The 21508-nt window shown below is 40.9% G+C and overlaps 1 protein-coding gene across 1 annotated transcript in view; it reads right to left on the bottom strand.

The window, feature by feature from the left end:
• Positions 1–21508, bottom strand: part of LOC119490656 (ephrin type-B receptor 2-like) — a 41013-nt gene that overhangs the window by 5399 nt on the left and 14106 nt on the right. Inside the window, exons 2-11 of the mRNA XM_037774173.1 lie at positions 12701–12765; positions 10228–10912; positions 7546–7701; positions 5284–5619; positions 4394–4518; positions 4079–4241; positions 3852–3960; positions 2461–2528; positions 1141–1263; positions 524–771 (exon numbers count right to left, since the gene is read on the bottom strand). Coding sequence (XP_037630101.1) covers positions 524–771; positions 1141–1263; positions 2461–2528; positions 3852–3960; positions 4079–4241; positions 4394–4518; positions 5284–5619; positions 7546–7701; positions 10228–10912; positions 12701–12765 — 2078 coding nt within the window. The remainder of the gene's footprint in view (positions 1–523; positions 772–1140; positions 1264–2460; positions 2529–3851; positions 3961–4078; positions 4242–4393; positions 4519–5283; positions 5620–7545; positions 7702–10227; positions 10913–12700; positions 12766–21508) is intronic.

Here is a 21508-nt window from a genome sequence, read left to right as displayed (position 1 = left end):
CCCCGGGTTCACATAGGCCACAAAAGTGTTGCGAAGCGCGATTTTTGAAAAAAGCGCTGCCCGAGTCCCTTCGGTGCCCATGTAAATCCATTGAGCTGTTCACATAGGACACGACGCGCCATGGAGCTCTGCGTCCGGCTCGTGATCTTCAGCGGTAGTTTGGTCAGATAACTGTTCTCGTTATCTGAGCAGTGATAGAGACTCAAAGCTCTCTGGAGGCTGAATGCCTTTCATTTGGAAATTTTAACTGGCAACTATTGTTTTATGCCATTTTATAATATCAGCAGCTTGAACTTGATGACCAGCCTTGTTTTGTGGGCTTTCAATCGACTTGAGCCAGTTCTACAAAAGACCACGAGATGTGTTGAGATCACTCGGCCAGCACCCTGTTCCCAGTGACCAGCTTTCTAGTCTATGCTTTGGAAAGAAATGTCTCATTGCAGCAGGTGCAGTGCAATGCATGAGTAGATAATGATCAGCGGCTGGGAGGCAACGTTGTCATTAATCAGTATGTCGCCTTTACCCTGAGGAAGGAGTCGAGGGATCCGTTCTCCATGAACTCGGTGACGATCATCACGGGGGTGCTCTTGGTCACCACCCCCTCCAGATGGATGATGTTGGGGTGGTCGAACTGGCCCATGATGGATGCCTCGCTCAGGAAGTCCCGCCTCTGGCGATCAGTGTAGCCCGCCTTCAGCGCTTTAATAGCCACCAGGACCTCTCTCTTCCCAGGCTGCCGGAGGTTTCCACTGCACACCTCCCCAAACTCACCTGGCGGGAGTTGAGAGCAGTCAGTGGAAAGTGAATGACATTTTTAAAAAACTGCAAAGTTAAACAAATCACGTCTTAATTGTCATTACTCTGTCACTATCATAGTTTCTCTGACATAATCTTGACATGAATGATACATGAACTGTGTTTTTATCTTGTTAGACAGTAATATGACATGTTGCATGGAAATGGAGATGGCATGCCCTGATGTACCAAGCAGTGAGTATCCTCAGAGCTCTGCTGAAAAGTTCCAATAAGTAGCCTACCATAAAGTGTCCTCTTGTGAAAACCTCCGTTCAGTACTCACCTGCTCTCTCTTGATACCTGACATCATTTCCCTTTTCATGCACTACATGTCTTTTCCTTTACCTGCACCGATGACTTGCTCAATCTTGACATAGGAAATGTCAATCTCCTTGGCAAACTCTCTGACTGCTTCATTGGGGTCTTCGTATGTGAAGGGGTCGATGTAGATCTTCATTCCTGGTGACACTTCAACAGATAGAGATAGAAGAGACAGCAACAGCTATATACACACAAACTGAAACATAACAGCATAGAGCATTTTTTACATCCTCTACCAAACCAAAACCTGCCACATGGAACATCAGTGTTAACGGCTGTCAGTCTCTCTGATAACCAGTGGTGTAAATATCGACGGTGCGGCGCACCGGGGACCAGAAGCTGTCAGGGGCCCAAAAATCCCCTTCCTACACTGTGTACATGCTGAATCCATTATATGCACTTCTGTTACGTCATGTTCTGTAAACAAACCACGAAGGCTACCTATCAGCTCTGCGCTCGAGATCAGACTGGAGACGTAACCACTTATGTTCCTTCGTTTGTTCTTTGTAAACAGGAAACACATGTTTAATATTGTGATATTCACTTGAAATGACAAACAATATAGCCGACAGCAGTAGGAAATTTCAGCTCCCTGGCGATCTCCCTCCAGCCAGCTGTCATCTTATTAAGGTTTTTGTAGTGAAATGAGGAGGTTCCGTATAGATAACTCCTCATTTCACCTTAAATCAGCCGCTCCTGGTCCATGGAGGCGATTTTAAGGCGATTTTAAGGCGATTTTAAGGCGAACGACGGGAATAAATAGAAACAGGGCGTCTTACAAAAGTTGGTGTGCCACATCGCGCTGCGTCGCTCACGGCCAGGACATTCCAATTAAAAAGTATATGGTTCTTAAGCAGTGTTGTTAATGACTTTGCGGAGCACAAGACGTGTAGGATAAACTTCTAATGGGTGAGTACTGGTTTCTTTTTGTTATTATGGAGTGGGATCAGGGATTTAAATCTATAGCACTGTAATTGTTGTGTCTCATATGTTGGAAAATGCGCACTTACTGTATTCCGTTTATGTGAGAACATTTGGCCGCTGAGTCCAGGGCAGGCTGTTAAATTAGCGTTGGTAAATTTGGGCTTTAGCTGCTGTCCGTGGTGCTGATCTAAGGCTCGTACTTGCAGTACGGGAGTTGCATGGTGAGCCTCTCGACGGTGGCATAGCAATTGTCTGCTTTGCAATTGTTTTGAGTGGTTGTGTGTGTGCATGCGTATGTGCGCATGAGTGTACGCTTGTGTTTGGATCGAGGGCCCAAGAAAAACATTTGCACCAGGGCCAATCACAATTATGTTACGCTGCTGCTGATAACAACTGTGCACTGTAAAAAGTGTTACTTACTGTGACCACTGGTGTAATGTTGGAGTTTGTCTGTGTACTCTGATTCTGTTCTGTCGGTACTTCTCCCCCTGGGGATAAAAACACAGAGGCATGTCAAGAGATCCACCACGTACTGTGCAACTGATGAAGACCGTGTGATATACGAATGAAGCTCTGGAAAAAAAGCTGGTAAGTGGACTTTGAGTTTGAATTGATTGTTCTGTCAAAACACACGGACAGCGTAAGTGCTTAAGTGCAACAGACGCCTTCATGAATGAGCTCCGCATGTTTGTCATCCTAAGCATTAGGTTCAGTGTCTCGCTGAAGAACACTTCGACATGCAGACAGGAGATTTTTTGACTATTAACAAGTGAAAGGACATATTTATATAAAATTTATGTTAACACATTTTTTCACTACTTGTGTACATAACAGTCCTGTTTATTCTTTATCTTTATTTGTCCAGCTTTGTTGTCCCTGCTCTTAGCTGTTATTTCTATTTCTGTCTGAGTACATCGAGAGAGATGCAAAAAAAATTCCTTGTATGTGCACAAATACTTGGCCAATAAAGGTGATTCTGACTGCTCTCCATTCATTAGTATTTTTAGGGGTTGTTTGAAGTGACGAACCAACAGAGAATTATCACCATCTCTTCAGGTTTCCAGAGTTTTTCGGGATCTTTTAGCTCATTGTTTTGGTTTTAGGCCACAGTTGGTGTGTGGTTTAGTTTACTGTAGATAGTTTTCTAACTGATCTAACAGCTAGCGATGGAAATAAGCCACCATTAAGTCATACAGTACATGATGTTTGGTACTTAAAGGTAGGGTTGATAATCTTATGAAACAAGCAAGAGCAGGTCTAGATTTTAAAAATTAACCCAACCGAAAAACCCAGCCCAGTGTTGCCAACTCTTTTCCAATGAAAGTAGGTAGCAGCACTAGCTCCAAAAGTCCCTAAATCTAGCAAGGAAGTTGCCAAGTTGGCAACACTGACAGTCCGTCCCTTCAGACCTCAAACACACAAACAGTCTGGAAGACTCAAGTGATGCGCAATTAGTGTACAGGTAGAGTGCACACAGATAGGTAGGTAAACTTTATTAGATTCATCATATACATATAGGTATATACATAAACTTTGGGGCAGTTAAAGTACGACGCGCTCAACCCACTGAGCTACAGCTGCCCCCCGGTTTTTTTTATGTCAGAGGTAGGTGACAGGTAGGTATTATTACAGTCCTCCGACAGCCACAGATACCGGATTTCATAATTTTTTTATGTCAGACCATTTGACTTATTGATTGCTGTCGGGATGTGAAGAGAATTTAACAAATGTAACAACATTTTTTTGAAGATTACCAACCATAGCTTTAAATGGATTTGATTGTTTCATTGCCTGTAACATTACTGGCTCACCTGCAGCAGACAACTATGCAGACAGTGATGGCAATGATGAGGACTACCCCTGCAGCAGCCGAACCGATGATGAGGGGGAGCTTCTCCTGGATACTGGAGTTATATTCCTCTACAGGTAAAATGAAAGAAAACCAAGAAATGTGACTCATTTTCAAATATGGATGTATCCCGGGGGAAAACACACGTGCAAATCTAGTTGGTCAGTAAATCTGATTGCCATTACTTACCTTCAGTCATGGTTTGGAAGTACATTTTGCCACTAAAGCGTCCAAATCCAGCGACGGTCCGAGCCCGAACCTGAAAGACGTAGATAGATCCGGACTTCAAGCCTCGTATGACGGCAGTGTTGGTCTGACTCCTCGTTAGAGATGAGTTCCACTCTGCCTGGTTCTAAAACACATGCATCACAAATTATATATCAGATAATTATCAGACAAATGCATTTCACTATAATTAAGTCACTACAGCAATAACATTGTCACAGTCAAATCAGTCGTGATGTCTATATGAGCCATTGTGGAAAAGACTGAGGAGGCCTGTACCTTCTCATAATACTGCAGTTCATAGTCCAGGATCACTCCATTGGGCTGATCTGGCTGGGACCAGGACAGGGTGATGCTGTTTGGGGTTCTGCTGACCTGGTGGATGATGGACACTGCTGATGGCGCTGAAATCAAAACAAGGGGAAGCAAAGTTAGAGGCTGTAGAGAAAATACTGTCAGGCTACTGAAACTGAAACTACTGAAATTATAACTAAAACTGTTGGACCGATGAAAGTCATGATCACTTAAAGCTTCAGTAGGCAGTATATTTTTGGCATCATTGGGCAAAAATTCCATAATAACCTTTCAGCATATTGTAATTCAAGTGTTCTGAGAGAAAACTAGACTTCTGCACCTCCTCATGGCTCTGTTTTCAGGCTTTAAAAAATCTAGTCTGTGACGGGAGACTTTGGCCAATCACAGGTCATTTCAGAGAGAGAGCGTTCCTATTGGCTGTGCTCTGGCTGGTGGCAGTGCTTGGTATTTCCTCAACAGATCTCAACATGGCTGCCAGGTCACAAATGTTCTCATTTTACAGCTAAACAGTACACTACAAGACATTTCTGAAAACATTTGAGGCGAGAAATAGGCATTACAGTAACAGAATATTGATTCATATTTGATCAGCGCTGCCTAGTTTGACCGTTTGATTGGAGTTTACAAGTGATTGACAGCTGCTCAGAGACAGCAAGGCGACAGCAAGGCTCCAGCTAGGCTCTGATTGGCTGTTTTCCTCCGGTCTGTGAAATCCTGCAGATGCCATTAGGAGCACCGTAGGACACCGGAGGATACCAGAGGACAAATAAAAAATGACGCTTTATAATCATATTTGTTCCATTTCTATCCCCTGCAGCTTTAAGTCATGCCATGTAACGTTGGGTTAGCCTCACCAGCCTGGTTGGTGGTGATGTTGACAGATGTGTGCTGTGGTGAATAAGGACTCTGGTCAGACACTCCGTTGACAGCTTGTATTTCAAAGGTGTACTGGGTGTGAGCCAGGAGGTCGCTGATGTGGACGCTGGTGTCGGTCAGTCCCAGCTGACGTGGGACAAACTGCACGTTGTCTCCACAGCGGGTGCAGCCACCCCGCCCGCTGCCACAGCTCTTACATATGATGTTGTAGACAACGTCTTCTCGGCCACCGCCCTCCTGCGGTGGGCTCCACTCCAGCCTCAGAGAGGTCTCGTTCACTATGGAGATGACGTTTTGCGGAGCTGATGGAACAGCTGGAAGAGAAAGGTAGAGAAGACAATTACACTTATACTGTACATACAAAATACTAGGGTTGCAACGACTCACCTACTACATCGATGTATTAATTTATATTCCTATGATCCAAATACATCGATAGGTACTCGGCAAGTTGTTCTTCACGGGGAACGTATATCGATTCGCAAAGTAAATATTCGATTGTATCGATACTAAGAATTTTCACCTTGTATTTAAACACGACAAAACGTTATATAGATGTTTTTTTAGCACTTTTAATAGTAAAGAAATGTTAAACGTTATTCTGGTTCACTCTCCCCGTGTATGACGTCATGGACATGAGCCAGCAGTGCATCTCAGAAAGACGACAACAAAAATAATCATGGTTGATGGCGGTGAAGAGCCAGGTGAGCGAGAGATACTGTATGTTGGCAAAACCTTTTTTTTTCACCTGTTCTTAAGTCACAAACACAGAAGAGAAAACAATTTAGATCTGACTTAGAAAATGGATCACCAGAATTTTTTTCTCACTTGCCTCTCCCTAAATCCCGATCACAAAATAATTATTTCTTATGTTGAAATCAGGAATATTTAGATGACAAATATTTTTCTTGTGATTGCAAAATAGATAAATAATAAAAAATCTCATTCACTTTTGAACGTTGGGTTCAAGAGGAGCAATGTGGTTCGTTCCTAGTCATGGAATAGTGGACCAGTTCTTTACCCTTGTGAGGATACTGGAATTGTCACAAAGTCAAGTGCATTGTCATTGGATGTTGAGCTCCACCGTTGCAATTTTCTGCAATTTGACATATACATTCAAAGACTTTAAGACTTCACTAAATCAGTTTTTTTAGCTCAGAATTCTCCCAATTTATATTAGGGTAAATAAGGTATATTTATTTAGAGGTTTTCATGTTGATTATTTGTATTGTTATAGTTAGTGATAAGGACAATTTTGTATTTCATTTTCAAATGTTTGAAAAAAGGGATTGATGCTCTAACCAGCAACACACTGTGAAGCTGTAGCCTACATCACCTCCTCCTCCACCTGCTGTCCCAAACCGATTTCATCATGCAACTTTTGGAAGAAACAATACCATAGGGAAAGGGGGTGTTTTGAGGTATGATCTATGACATAATTAGAAAAATACGTTTGACTTCATATTATGAAAAAAAAATAGTAATCAAATAAAATATAAAAAATCCAGATCCAGAAATCTAGCGGGGCACGTGCCCTAAACAGGCGTGACTCTTCTGCCACCGGCGTTGAGTTTCGCACCTACTCGGTTTGATTTGTTTGAGATTTTCGTGGTTGCTGCTAGGATCGAGTCAAGTGAAGTGGTTTGGGTATCTGATTTAGACTCCACCTGGACGCCTCCTTCTGGAGGATCTCTGAGACCACGTCTAACTAGGTTTCACCCAGGGCAGACCCAGAACACACTGGAGGGTGATATATCCCTTCTGGCCTGAGGGCCTCAGGATGCCCCAGGAGGAGCTGGAGGGCATGGTTAGGGAGAGGGATGTCTGAGATATCTTACTTGGCCTGCTGCTGTGACATGGATCTGGATACCTGTCAGAAAATAGCTGGAAGGATGGATTTTTTACTTATGTCCTGTCTGACTTCCGTTGCTCCTACAGTAGTGTTAATATGGTAACGATAGCCTCTGAGTGCGGTGAACGGCGTTACCACGGTTTGACACTCGGTGGCTCACGTTACTGCAGTCTTGGAAAGGGAGGAGTGAGCTGAGGGGTATGCAGTCGGTTGCAATCTGCAACCACACCACTAAATGCCACTAAATCCTAGGCACTAGGGATGTTAATAATTAACCGTTTAACCGTTAACCGACATGGATAGGTGCATGTTCATATCAAATTATTTGAGCTGCTGTTTGCAGCAGGCACACACGATTGTGCTTTCATAACGGTTTGTGTATACATACTTGTACAGGGCATCTGCGAAGGGTCGGAGTCACTGCGGTAGTAGCTGTTGCGGCAGACACAGTTAGTTGCTCCCTCACTGGTGGTTCGACTGTTAATGGGGCACTGCAGACATTTGTGGTCTCCCTGTGCCGCCTTGACGAAGCCTGATACACAAGCTGTATGGGAGATATACAGCAGTGTGAGAAGTGCAGGATCCACAGAGAAAAGAGGAAGGACAGAAAAAAAGAAATGAGACCCCCAAGCTTAAGAATAAAATGATGGTATACCATATAAGAGAAAAAGAGAGGAAAAAGGTCCGCAGTTTCAACTTCATATCATGTTGGCTATTGGCTGCTTTAGTATCAGAACCATAAGTATTGGTAGTCAGATACAAAAACACTATGTCTGAGCTTCTTCATCTCTACATTTTCCCCGCAGAGCATATGATAGCCAGACATCAGCATCTCATAAAGGTCAGCTCATCGAAGTGACATGTACTAGGACTCCTTCAGATGCTGTCAGTTCTACTGTCCACAAGGTCATAAAACATGTCAGAACATGTGGAGCTGAGGACACAGGAAGAAAAAGGAGAAAGCAAGAAAGCTGTAGTATCAGTGTTTTCAAATGTTTCCTCTGTGGATGTATGATCGTAGATGATGCTTACTGTCCACCACTGTGTCTTTATATGTTATAATAATATGATCCAAAAATTATATAACTCCACCACAGTGCCTATCTCTAAGTGTCATCCCTGTGATGGACCGGCGACCTGTCCAGGCTATACCCCGCCTCTCACCCAATGTCACAACCTCCTATAACGCTAAGCAGGTGGCTGATTTGGTTAAAAAAAAAAAAATATCCTGATACCAGGCGGCAACCTCGGGTTCTGATAAGTGAAGCTGCTCCAGCTTGTAATAAACAGACTGGAGTACAAGCATGGGAGCAAAGCAATGTACTGCTGTGGACGGAGGCAGCAGCAAAACATATTTTATACACCAAAAAGCAAGGCTTACCTAAAAAAATCTATATCTGTTTAAGTGTACGCTATATTTAGAATAACTTATCTATGCTCTCTTCAAAGCCAGCAGACTCCACGTACACTTAAACATGCAACAAACAACACTATATTAAAATAATTAAATAGGCAATAAAATACACAAATGTGTTTCCTTCACTTAAAGCAATAGGCCGGCTCTACACAAGTTGAATAAGGTATTGGGAAAAAATATATAATTTGTGAAAAAGTATCCTAGCTTAAACATTCCTGTGTATTAGATAATAGTTACTTCAAACACTACTGGGGAGCTTATCACGTGTATCTATGGATGGTAGTACAGACACACCCCAGGGAGAGATTATGATAAAAGAATGATGATTGGGGGGAGGCACTTTCCCGGTATTGAACGGCAGCAGTGCATTACTTTAAGAGGTGATAACCACTAATAAGCTGCCAGTCAGCAAGGTCTATCATATCAAAACATAATCTAGGTATGAACTGTATAGGAATTTAAAAAACACAACTAGAATTTGCCCACCCTATGATACCAGTACGTTAATATTGGGTCTGAACCCATGAACTAATAATTAAAACTACCAATGAAATACAATCATTTATTTCCTAATCATTTGAATTGTGTGATTTTAGGCAAATAAACACTATAGATGACAATAACAAGGTAAAAAGGATGTAATGTTTGACTGTCTTCGGGACGGTTGAAATAATTTTTCGGGACAGTTCATGGTCCCTAGACGATGATTGGTGGTCCCCTGGTTTGTCATCAACCACTTGGTTTAGAGTAAAATATTTCACTGGATAAATGAAAACACACTGACCTGCTAATGGCTATACTAGATTTGACTATGTGTCGAACATCTCAGTTACGCTTTGGTTTAATTTACCGAGGTTCAGTGATATGGAACGCTCTGCCATCTCATATTTTAAAGTTGGCACCAGAACGAATTAAGAAAGCTGTTAAAAGTTGTTTTTGATCTCACCGATGTTTTCTTTAAGGATTATGTAAGTTGTTTACTAATAATGAGTTTTAATTGATGATATAATAATGTGAATCTAAATTATTTCATCACTTTGTCTACTTACATACTGTATATGGATGTCTGATAGTGTGTGCAATCTCATCTTTTCCTTTTTTCTTCTACTCTCTCTCTCTGTCTTTACCATCCTTTTGAATATTTTATTCTCATTTTATAATTGATGCACTGGAGAGTGCCCTGATCAGAGTTTTTTTTTGCACCTCTTCATCACATTTGTTGTTTATATAATATCAACTTGTACCTTTTATATATGTGTAAACAAATAAAATATAAATCTAAAAATCTAAAAGTCATATAAAGTCCTTTGGAATCATGTGGGGGGGACTACTAATGTTTGTACATAATTATACTGCCACATCCAATATTTGCTGAAATGCATTTTAGTCTGGACCACAGCGGTGGACCGACTGACCTGCCTATATCATTTATTTTCATTCCTGGAGCTTGCCTGCTAGTGTGGTTAAAATAGCTCAGCTGTGTTTATCACTACATTTTCAACTGACTGAATGAAACGTTCTGCTTCTGACACTGACAATGTAAGCAACATACCCAAGAAGGCACAAATCTGCTCTAGAGAGAAATTAAGAAAACAGAACAGAGGTGTCATACAGTAGAGCAGCAATGTAGAGCAACGCTGGTGAGCTCCTTACCTCTGCAGACTGTACCATTCTCTAGCGCCTCGTAGCCGGCTTTGCACATGCAGCGCCCGATGGGTACCATCCACTCCCCGTCCCCGTTACAGTACAGCTTGATGGGTACATCCACTTCCTCCCCGTTGGGAACACACACCCCTCTGGCTGCCACCAGTGAGGTGCTCTCTGCTCCGGACAGAGTCTCGGGGAAGATGGCACCATTCTGGATCACAGTGGGACATTTCCTGTAGAAGACTCGAACGGCGATGAGTGACATGCAGGCGCCATAGTCCTGGAAAGCGAGGTAGAAGCCATTGCGCGAAACAGGTCCAAAACTCCGGACTTCACTGTTGATCTTCATGATGCGGCCGCCGAGATCAACCTGAGAGAAGCTCTCGTCGGCCGCGATCGTGTCCACTTTCACCCACGGGTTCTCCATCCAGGGTGGGGACGATTTAGAGGCTGTGTCCGAGTCAGACTCGTAGTAAAACAGGTTGAAGGTCTCCTTGCAGGAGCCGGGGACATTGGGTATGGAACTGCAGTCCCGCACTGAGAACTTCATCTGGACATGGATGCGTTGAGCACCACGGCGGCGGATGTATTTGGTGCGTACCCAATTGTTCTGGTTGCTATCAAAGACATTGCACACCTGGTATGTTCGGATGGTGTTCATGTTTTCATCATACCCGCTAACTTCTTCCCACTAGAAGATGGACAAGAAACAAAACTATTTATTCAGTGACACACACAAGATGTAGAAAAACTACAAATACTTTGACAGTAACAATTATTCCTTAAAGCTGCAGTGGGTAGAAATGGAGCAAATGTGATTACAAAAAGAAGAGAAAGAATAAACATTTATTTAACAGATGGAATTACTGGTTACTTTTCAGATTACTTTTTTAGATTTTATAAATTTATAAAATATAACATATTGTTAAATATTAAGTCAGTGGTTTCCAACATTTTTGGCTCGTGACCTCTTACAAAAAGTCAACAGTCAGTCTGTTTCTCCTTGTCTGGTTTTTAGATGTCCTTGAATTGTTAGCAGTTCCCCCAAAAAGACATTTCTCCTCTAAACTTTTCACATGGTTTCATTTAAATATCTGTTTGAGGCCCAAAGAGGTCGTATGATCCAATATTTCACAACAAAGAAATGATTAGAGAAAAGTCCCAAAACAATGTTGTTGAACCTTTTTTTTCCCTTCTTTCCTCTCCCATTGATCGTCTCATGACCCCTCATATTTATCTTGTGTCCCTTTGGAGGGGCCCAACCCCTAGGTTGGGAACCACTAGACTAAACTAACTAACTGTATATGAAGTAGTTAGAACTAGCTCCACCTCAAGCAGCTACAACAGTAAAGCCTCGTTTATGTTCACATAATTCAGTGAGCTGGCGAGAAAATTACATCATCGCGGCTTGCGCGTGGTGCGCGAAGGCTCCGCAAGTTGTCGTGGTGGTTTGTCGTGCACCTCTAAATACAGTAATTAAGACTTGGAGGTAAGCGACAGTAATAATTGCAGTTCACAAATGCAATGTTTGGCGGTATAGGTACGTCAGAGTTTAGTGTTTACTGCTGTTGCCAGGCAACCTACTCTCCTTTCCGGTACCACTCGTTGACTTCTTGCTTATGCACAGAATATTTTGTTTCTACGCCTCCTGGCATTTTCAGATCATATTGCAACGAACAACACGCTGAGCATAAACGACTCTGTGCATGCTCACAGTACGCATGTCATCAACGGAGGACTGCGCCACGGTGTCTGACGCGAGTATAAACAAAGCTTAAAATGCTGTGTATACATTGAGGCATCAGTATCACTAATCTAATAATGTCTTTTATAATAATATATCCATCACAAGGGACATTGTACTGCAGAATCACTACTTCTACAGCTGATACTTTCACTACATGAAGCTGAAAATACTCCACTTTATCTTGCCATCAGACAGCCCTTTCCAATGGGAAACAGAACTGAAAGCGAAACTTATTTATGCTCTCTACAAAGCCACTAGACTCCATTAACGAAAACAGTGTAGATAAGTTTCACTTTCTGTCCAGTTCCCTGTCGGAAAATATTCAAAATATAGCGTACACTTAAACGGATATTGATTCTTTTTTAGGTGGCTAAAATATGTTTTGCTACTGCCCTATCCACAGCAGTACATTGCTTTGCTCTTGTGTCGGTACTCCTGTCTGTTTCTCCAAACTGGGGGCGTGTCGACCGTCATCTACTCTAGGTAAAACACTGACTGTGGATAAGAACCTCATACAACCCCACTTCAAATAATCTGAGTAAGTCATTGTCCTTTCATTTGAGGTATTTCAACCAAAAGAGCTGGATGTGTATGGGCTTCCAGCTGTCAATCAAAAGATGTTCATAATGTCTAGTTAAGTCACCACAGCTCCTGTCACATTGTAACACAACATTTGGAAATTAGCTGCATGTTTTACACACTGTTCCTTGTGTCTTGGTTTGTTCCACTCACCCCCTCCGATGGGTTGATGGTCCAGCCCAGTTCTGCTGTTGCTGTCGTTGAATCCATTAGTACCTCTGCAGGGGACAGAAACAAAAAGGTCAGAGTTATACTGTCACGGTGTGGCGCTGTGCCCAGAGGCCGTTGGACTTTTCCTTTTTGTATGGACTTAAGACTATATTGTGTTTATACTCTTATCTCCCGGGGTCTCAATATTCAACCCCATAACTTGTACAGTAAATAAGTCAACAAGTGAGCATTGAATCATGGCATATAATCAACTCCAAACCTTGGAATTGTTTAATGAAGGAATAAAAATAAATAAATAAATACAGTTTAAAATTTAAAATAGAGAAGTAAAATTTAATTAATAATATTAATGATAGTACCAATCATAAAAAATTAAAATTAAAATTAAAAGTTACTAATGTTATTATTACTATTATTTTATTTTATTTAAAAGGGACCATGTACAGTTTAAAACATAAATGTCACCATTTGATGCACCGTACCAGATTATAGCTTTAAGCTAATTCACATAGTAGTAGTGTTATTAATGTTAAATTAACATTACATAAATAAATATAAGAAAATACAAAATTACCGTGATAATACTAGTACGATATGTAATATCTGCATGCAATATGCACAAATGAAATAATGTATATATATATATATATATATACTGTATATGTTATACATATGAACACAACTACATATGAAATGAAGTATTTCCACACATACGTCTCCATCCACAGACATCTACAGGCTTCCATATATAAATAAAATTGTACAGTATTTCTGGCACCTGTCTTCGAAAATACTATCTCAGCTCAAAAAACGAAAGTCATTTTGAAAAACCTGTTTTACTATGAGTGCCGTGAGGCTTCACCGAAGAGACCGATGTATAATGTTTACATAATCTTGAAAATGCTCAAACTGGACTTCCTGGATCATATTTAAAGTAGCCGTAGGCAGTATATTTTTGGCATCATTGGGCAAAAACTCCATAATAACCTTTCATATTCTGAGAGAAAACTAGACTTCTGCACCTCCTCATGGCTCTGTTTGCAGGCTTTAAAAAATAGCCTGCCATTAGGAACACCGGAGGACACAGAGGCACAGGACTTTTTTTCAGATTACGTGTCTCATGCACTACTGCCAGGAAAGAGAGACATTTTATATTTTATATAATAACCTTTTTTAATCATATTTGCTCCATTTCTACCCACTGCAGCTTTAATGACCTCACCTGTTCCTAAAACAACGCACCCACACTAAAAATATCCCTTGCAGTTTTTAAACACACTGCTAATTTTAACAAAATACCACAACATCCTGACAACCCAGACATCTGTTCTCTCTGTCACTACATCCATAAGCCTCTGAGGGAAGTCCATAATCTCCGTGCCATCCCCCCACCACAGAGTAGAAACTGTCAGGTGAAACCATGCTGCTAGGACTGTGTATCCAACACATATTCAATTATTTACATCATCCAGAGAGTCTGCTGATGAGTAAAGCCTCTTCCTTCAGTGGCTTCGAAGGAGGTAAGAGATGATCACAGCTCACAGATCATCACTGCCTGCCTCCACGTTCCCTAAATCGAATTATAACAGACTTTTAAATAACAGTTGTTTTGTTCCGGTGCTTTTATTGTTTCCTATGATCCACTCCTTATTAACACTACTGCACAAACTCAGGCACACAATTTGCCCACTTCAATGAGTCTATGCATAAAAGTAGCTATTAGCCTACAAACAGAGCAGAAGGAATTCACTGAGCGCCCTAAAACATGCTGCTTTCAGTTTCACATGTCGTTAGTTAGCAAAAGACAGGAACCAGAACTCTATCATTCACATTAAAGCAGCAGTGGGTAGAAATGGAGCAAATATGATTAAAAAAAGTTATTTTTATAAAACGGTCACTATATCCTGACAGTAGTGCATGAGACAGGTAATCTGAAAAAAAAATCATGTGCCTCTGCGTCCTCCGGTGCTCCTAATGGCATCTGCAAGATTTCACAGACCGAACAACCAATCAGAGCCGGCTGTCAATCACTCTCGAACTCCGACCAAACAGTCAAACTAGGATCAAATATGAATCAATATTCTGTTACTGTAATGCCTATTTCTTGCCTCAAATGTTCAACATCTTCTAGTGTACTGTTTAGCTGTAAAATGAGAAAGTTTGTGACCCGGCAGCCATGTTGAGATCAGTTGAAGAAATACCAAGCACCGCCCACCAGCTGGAGCACAGCCAATAGGAACGCTCTCTATCTGAAATTACCTGTGATTGGCAAAAGTCTCCCGTCACGGGCTAGATTTTTTTTAGCGCTCTTTTCTCATTCTTCAACTACAAAACAACTACTTCCGTTACTTACAGCGCGTACTATCGAGTGTGCTTTTAACTGTAACAGAAGAACTAACATCATCAAAATGCACATAACTTTGGGTTGGTAAGTGGTGAGGGACAGGACGGTTATTTCTCTGCTCTGTTTTATGAGCAATATTTTATTGTTTAAAATCCTGAATGTCCCGTACCATCAATTTTCATATAGTAGTAATGACCATGATTTTACAAGGAATGCATCAAGAAGTTGTTTTTCACTTCCTGTTTCAAAAATCGAATATCACAATATTATGTTTTGTGATACTGTATCGATTCTCAAAAACACTGTAGCGATTTTTAATTAATAGTTTACTGTTTAGTCAATACTTTATTTCATTTGCAAAGAGATGCACCATTTCATTGTATGTTTTTTTTTATTCATTTATGGATTTTATGCATATAGTGGTGTATTCTTTATACTATGACAGTTTTCCTAAAATGTGATACAAATCGCAATATATTGCCTTACTTACAGTATCATAATATATATCACAATATATTGAATCGTAACCCCTGTATCATGATGCGTATCGTATCGCCAGATTCTTGCCACTACACAGCCCTAATAACAAGTAAAACTGTTTTTAAAAAGATTTTAAAGAAATATCTGATGGCACAGAACACCAGCCCCTCTCCAAATATGACACGTTTGGCTACACAATATCTGACTAATGATCATTAATGAGGATTATTTATACTTATACTATACATGTTTATAGTTCGGCGACTGTATACACAGTTTTTATCATGGTGCTGCTGTTGTTTTTAAGCTGTATTGAATGTTTTTAAGTTGTGGGTACTTGTTGTTTTGTTGTTAGTCATTAGTACTTTAATTGTGATTGATTTCAGGGTTTGCTTGTTTTTGTAAATTTTTTGTCATTTGCTGTTGTTATTGTCAGTAGCAGTTTTATTTTTATTTTTTGTTTTTTTTTTCGGTTGAAGTTTTTCTTTATGTTCCCCTTTTTTCAATTACCTATCTGTTTTTACATTAAGATGTAGTGTTTTTGTAGAGACGTTTTTACCATGGTAGTAACTAATAGGGATTCCAGGTAAATTAATAAAATAAATAAACATCATCACACAAGAATTGACAATTGAACTCATTGGATCCACAAGAGTGTCAGCCTTCCAGTCATACCCAATTTATACCATTCCAAGACTGTTTATGGACCCCAGAATGCAGAATTAATAACCCTAACACACCATTTTAGAATAGGTGAAAATGACATATTTATACTACATGTTACACTGCATGTTTTTTGCCCAAAACTGCATGGGATTACCATAAATTGGGCATGTCTGTAAAAGGGGGGCTCATGGGTACCCATAGGACCCATTATCATTCACATATCTTGAGGTGAAAGGTCAAGGGACCCCTGTGAATATGGCCATTCCAGTTTTTCCCTCACCAAAATGTGTAGGCTATCCCGCAGGTCTCAGAGGGTTGGCAAACTTGACCACTTTTTGAACTACAGCCCGTTTTGAAGTTACACCAGACTATTGTCACACCTAACAATACCACACAATACAAAGCAACCAAAGGATTTGTGTCATAAATCCATGCCTCCACAAAGAGTATATCTCTATATTATTAATGTGAGTCATGTATTGGTTTTCAGAGTCAGGCTGAAATGCAAGCATCCACTGTTGCATCCAAATGGCCCATTTTTCCGGCTGCTCGCTTCCTGTTAGTATCAGCAGCGATTAATGAGGAGCTGGGAGGGAGCGCCGAGCCAGGTGTCAGCGCCGCCGCTAAACAGGAATAAAGAGGCCATGAGCACTGACCCGCAACCAATTCTCACAGACTCAACCAAGAAGGAAGCAGGAGACAGAGGAGACTGAAGATATGAATGTATGTCTGTGCCACAGCCCTCATAGCTTATGGTCTTTTACACTGTCACCAGTCATTTACAAAGAACAAATTATATATATTATATTAAAACATAATTTTATTAAAGGCACAACATTATTTAATTGGGGTGTTTTGCTTTAACTTTTATTTTATTTTGAAAAAGTGTAGTCAGTTTCGATGGTGCTTTCAGTCAGTCAAATTAGAAAAATGACACACATCCAATCTTCTTCTATTCTTAACTCACAGTGACATCCTTTTTGAATGGGAGTAGTACTCGGTATTGATACCAAACACTTCTTTCAATAACTTACAGCCTAAACAAATAATCCACAAATTGACTAAAATACATGAATGCAATTTTGAAAAAGGGAAAATTTCAGCCAACCTGAAAAATAATAATTTCAGTATTTACATGGTGGCTAATTGTCTGCTTTGACAATATTGTACAAATAGTGTTTCAGAGGTACAATCTTTATATACTAAATATATATAATTACAGTGGATGTATGTATTATTGCAATATTTCAGTGTGTGGGTACACACGTTAGGCTTTATATGGGCACTTGATACATCAATACCTGCATCTTTATACAAACTATTCATTGACTTGATACTAACTGTAGACATTGCAGTTACATTTTCGCACAAAAATACATCCTGCACTTGCGATAAATTGCTCCCATCCAACAGAGGGTTACATGAGATTAAATGAACCTGTGAATTTACCACCTCACTGCCTGTATGGAGATGAATTTTGCCAACCAGACAGCAGTTCAGAACAGCAAACATGCGATCTGTCATGATCAGACAAAGAACTTAGAAGATGCGTGTTAATATTTGTGAATAATGAAGAGCAGTGCTGCAGTTATGTGTATTTTAAAATGCAGGCGGGCTGTCGATGGCTGGCGCTGCTGAGGGGAGCTGGAGCAGAGAAATGGGGACAGCATGGGCTGGTGAGGGCGGGGGTGCATTAGTATATGTTGCCCTCCTTTCGTGACTAGACATTCGTCATGGCATCTCCTGAGTCTCTGCAGTTTGATCACAACTGACTGGACACAATATGCTGCAGGAAATTAAAATGACATGAAGTCACGACTAAATAACACCACAAATGACATCGCGTTCAAGGAACTGGGAGCACTAACACGTAATGATTCTCATTCATTTATATTTAAGTAAAATTTGGATGTGATGTTCTCATCGTACACTGTAGTGCTAACTCCGTCTCTTTTTCTATCTAATAATGACTCCCTCCCCTTCCCACTGGCTCCATCTGTCCTTGCATTCCTGCAGTATATATATAGAGAGAGCTCTTGTTCTGCCTTTCTCTGCATGATTCAATGAAAAGTAGGGCAAAGAGGAGGAGAGAGTGGGCCAAGTCCAGCACACATAATCCTTGTAGGCTGCGCCACGCTCTGTACGCCACGCTGGATTAAACCCACAGGGATACATCAGCGAAATTCACTTTGTTTTATGTCACCGCGCTGCTCGCCATGCTGCTTTCAGCACCGGCTTTCATACTCAAACACAGTTTCCTGCATTATTCTGATGATTTTGTTCTTAATTAGCTATCAGACAATGTCGAAGTTGATCCTAGACAATGTAATAAAATTATGTTATAGTGAATTTTAGATATGATTCATCATCCGCAGTGTAGAGATCATATTTATATGTACAGTCTCACTGGTTAGTGCGACATCATCTCTTACACAACACTGGATTACCATCCAGGTCAAAGTGTGCAACTACCCCGAGATCCCACAACCCAAGGGGCCCGAGATACCCCTGGTTTACTGCCAACTGGTTGTTAATTGAGGATTTGTTTAGGAATTTGTACCACTGATGTACAATATCAAATACCAGGTTCTGGTTATTAGCTATCTTGTGGCCAGTGTTGTAGCCCTTTGTTAAATTGAAATGTATAGACATTTTTTTTTGTTTACATTATATTGTGATCATATGATGCATATTCTTAAATGCGCCTCTGCGTGTATCATACAAACTCTGTGATGATAATTTTAATTCTAGATGTATAGCCTGTTCGTTCTGTGGAGGGATTATTTGATTGTCTTCTCCACACTGTTTTATCCACCGCTACATAACCGCAACTGTTTCGCGGTAACGACATGGTGTAACACGCAAAAAGCTGTTTCACAACGTTAACCCAGTGGCATGAAATGACACATGAAAAGCCTATAGTGCGTTACCATGACATGTGCAATGTCCGGAAAAATAATCGATTCACGTATGTATCGCAAGATATTTTTTTACGATTTTGAAATATATTTTTTTAATGCCAGAATCGATATATTTGCTTCATTTGCTGCCGGCAGCCGGCAGCCGAAACGAAAAAGTAGTAAGCGTTGGAGGGTCTGCGTGGATACGTCCTGTACCCTCACATTTTAAATCCAACGTGGTAAACACTACACATCCACACTGTAGAGCACCCATATACTGACATTTTTAAATGCATTCAAACAGCCCCCTATTTTCCAAAGTAAAAGTCGTTAGAAGTGTATGATCCAACTTTTTCCCATGGTATAGTGTTGAAAAAGTTAACAAAAATATAGCTTAAGTTTGGAGCGTTATTTACCCTCCTTTGTGACAAGCCAGTATGACATGGTTGGTACCAATGGATTCCTTAAGTTTTCTGGTTTCTTCACTCTAGCTTTAAAACTGAGCCTGTTACTGCCTAAAACGAATTTAAAACGAATTTGCATCAACAAGTAATTATCGTGTTAACTTTGACAGCCCTAGATTATGGGAAATAAAATGTGTTGTAATGGAGATACAAATCCTTGCCGTGCTGGGCTGACACACCGAGTTAAACCGAGTCGGGCCAAGCCAGCACATGTGAATGGAAAAGGGGCTTAGGATGTCTGAGCTCCACTCTGTACCAGAGGGTGAGCCCGGAAACACTGCCAAGGGAAATAATTCTACCCACTTGAGTCAGTGTTCTTCACCTTTTGGTGAAAAGAATAGCTTATGGTTGGTATATACTGTATACCAACTAGTATGTGAATAGCATGTTCACCTTCAACGTTCAGTGTTTTGACCTGCTGCCAGTTTATGACCTGCCTGCCTTGCCCCTCTGGATTTGTTTGCTTGTTTTGACTGCCTTCTTGTCCGCATTTCGGTCTCCTATAGCCTTGTGCGAACATCCTTGAAAGCTCTGTGATGTGAATACAGAGAGAGAGAGAGAGAGAGAGAGAGAGCAGCGAGCAAGCTATAGAGTGAATGAAGAGAGGGGGTGGTGTTAGTGAGAGTAAAGCAGTGAATCAGAGAAATAAAACGTTTTTTTCTGATTGTAGTACAAATAAACACGACCACACCTCCGCACAACCCTTTGGGAACAGGCTTCATCCTGTCCTCTCCGCTCTGTGTGTGTGCCTCAGTCTAACTGACACACCGATGGCAGGAAACAGCAGAGGAGAGAGGGAGGAGCAGCTAGGGAAAACTGATAAATACACACAGCGATGTAACAACCCGTTGTCATCCATCAAATACCGCCGCTTTGTATCTGACAGAGCTAAAGGGGGACTTGTACCTCGTTATCAGACGCTGAGGGGTGTGACAAAGCGGCGGTGTTTGACCTGGGAACGAGAACAGGCTGCAAACCCTGCTTATTAATTGGGGGTTACACCTCTACGTGGGGCCGAACACGGCAAAATAAGAAGAGAAGACAAAATCCAGGCAAGAGGGCATGGTCTCTGTAGATACAGACACCACCACACACTTCTAGTGGTCAGTGATGATTCAGAGGGATTCTTTTTTGTATGAGTCTATACATTGTTTTTTAGGAAAATGTTGAATGCTATACCTTTAAGGTCAGGGTTAGAGCACTGGCACTGAAATTGTAAATTGTGTGCTGCAGAATTGTCCAATTTGAACACAATTCCTATTGACACTGGCCTGGTCTACCACCACTTGAGGTCTGGACCATACTGAAAAGAATATTTATTTTTGCTATATTTCCATGACTATTTCTCCAGATGGAAGTGAACTCTTATGAGAAGGAATGATGTTCAGTGCCTATGTGGGCATGCTGTACTTTCCTCTCCTTAACATTTGAACAGATACTGTAACATCTGTGTCTCAAGCTGCCTGCCGGCCACAACGCAATCACCTGCTCCGCGGATTAAAGCAGCATACAGTAGGTTTACCATGCGGCAAGATTAAAAAAGTAAACAGAGAAGAAAGGAAAAAGAGAGGAAGCAGGGGTAAATTTAAAGCAATCCCTGAGTGCTTTGCTATGTCCTGTCACTCTCCAGTAGTTCTGACAGAGTTTCACACTGTACTACAGCGTCTGACTTCTATTAGTCCCTATAGAGGTCGCTGTCATCTTCTTTTATACTTTTTTTTGGTGATCTACCATGTGAATAGATGATAAAAACCTACCAGTGGTTGTAGTAGGCCCCTATTGACCCATATCTATGGGTCTTATAGCAATCGATAACGCCTATTTATTAGCCCGACAAGTCTAATCGGCTGGAAAAAAGCTAGTGAGTGGACCTTGAGTTGGGATAGTTTTATCAAATGGAGTGAGTATTTCAGGTATCTGAAGACATCAGCATTTC

This window comes from Sebastes umbrosus, chromosome 6, assembly GCF_015220745.1.
Source record: "Sebastes umbrosus isolate fSebUmb1 chromosome 6, fSebUmb1.pri, whole genome shotgun sequence".
NCBI lineage: Eukaryota > Metazoa > Chordata > Actinopteri > Perciformes > Sebastidae > Sebastes > Sebastes umbrosus.
The sequence above is the reverse complement of the archived record's forward strand: the minus strand, read 5'-3'. Positions and strand labels throughout refer to the sequence as shown.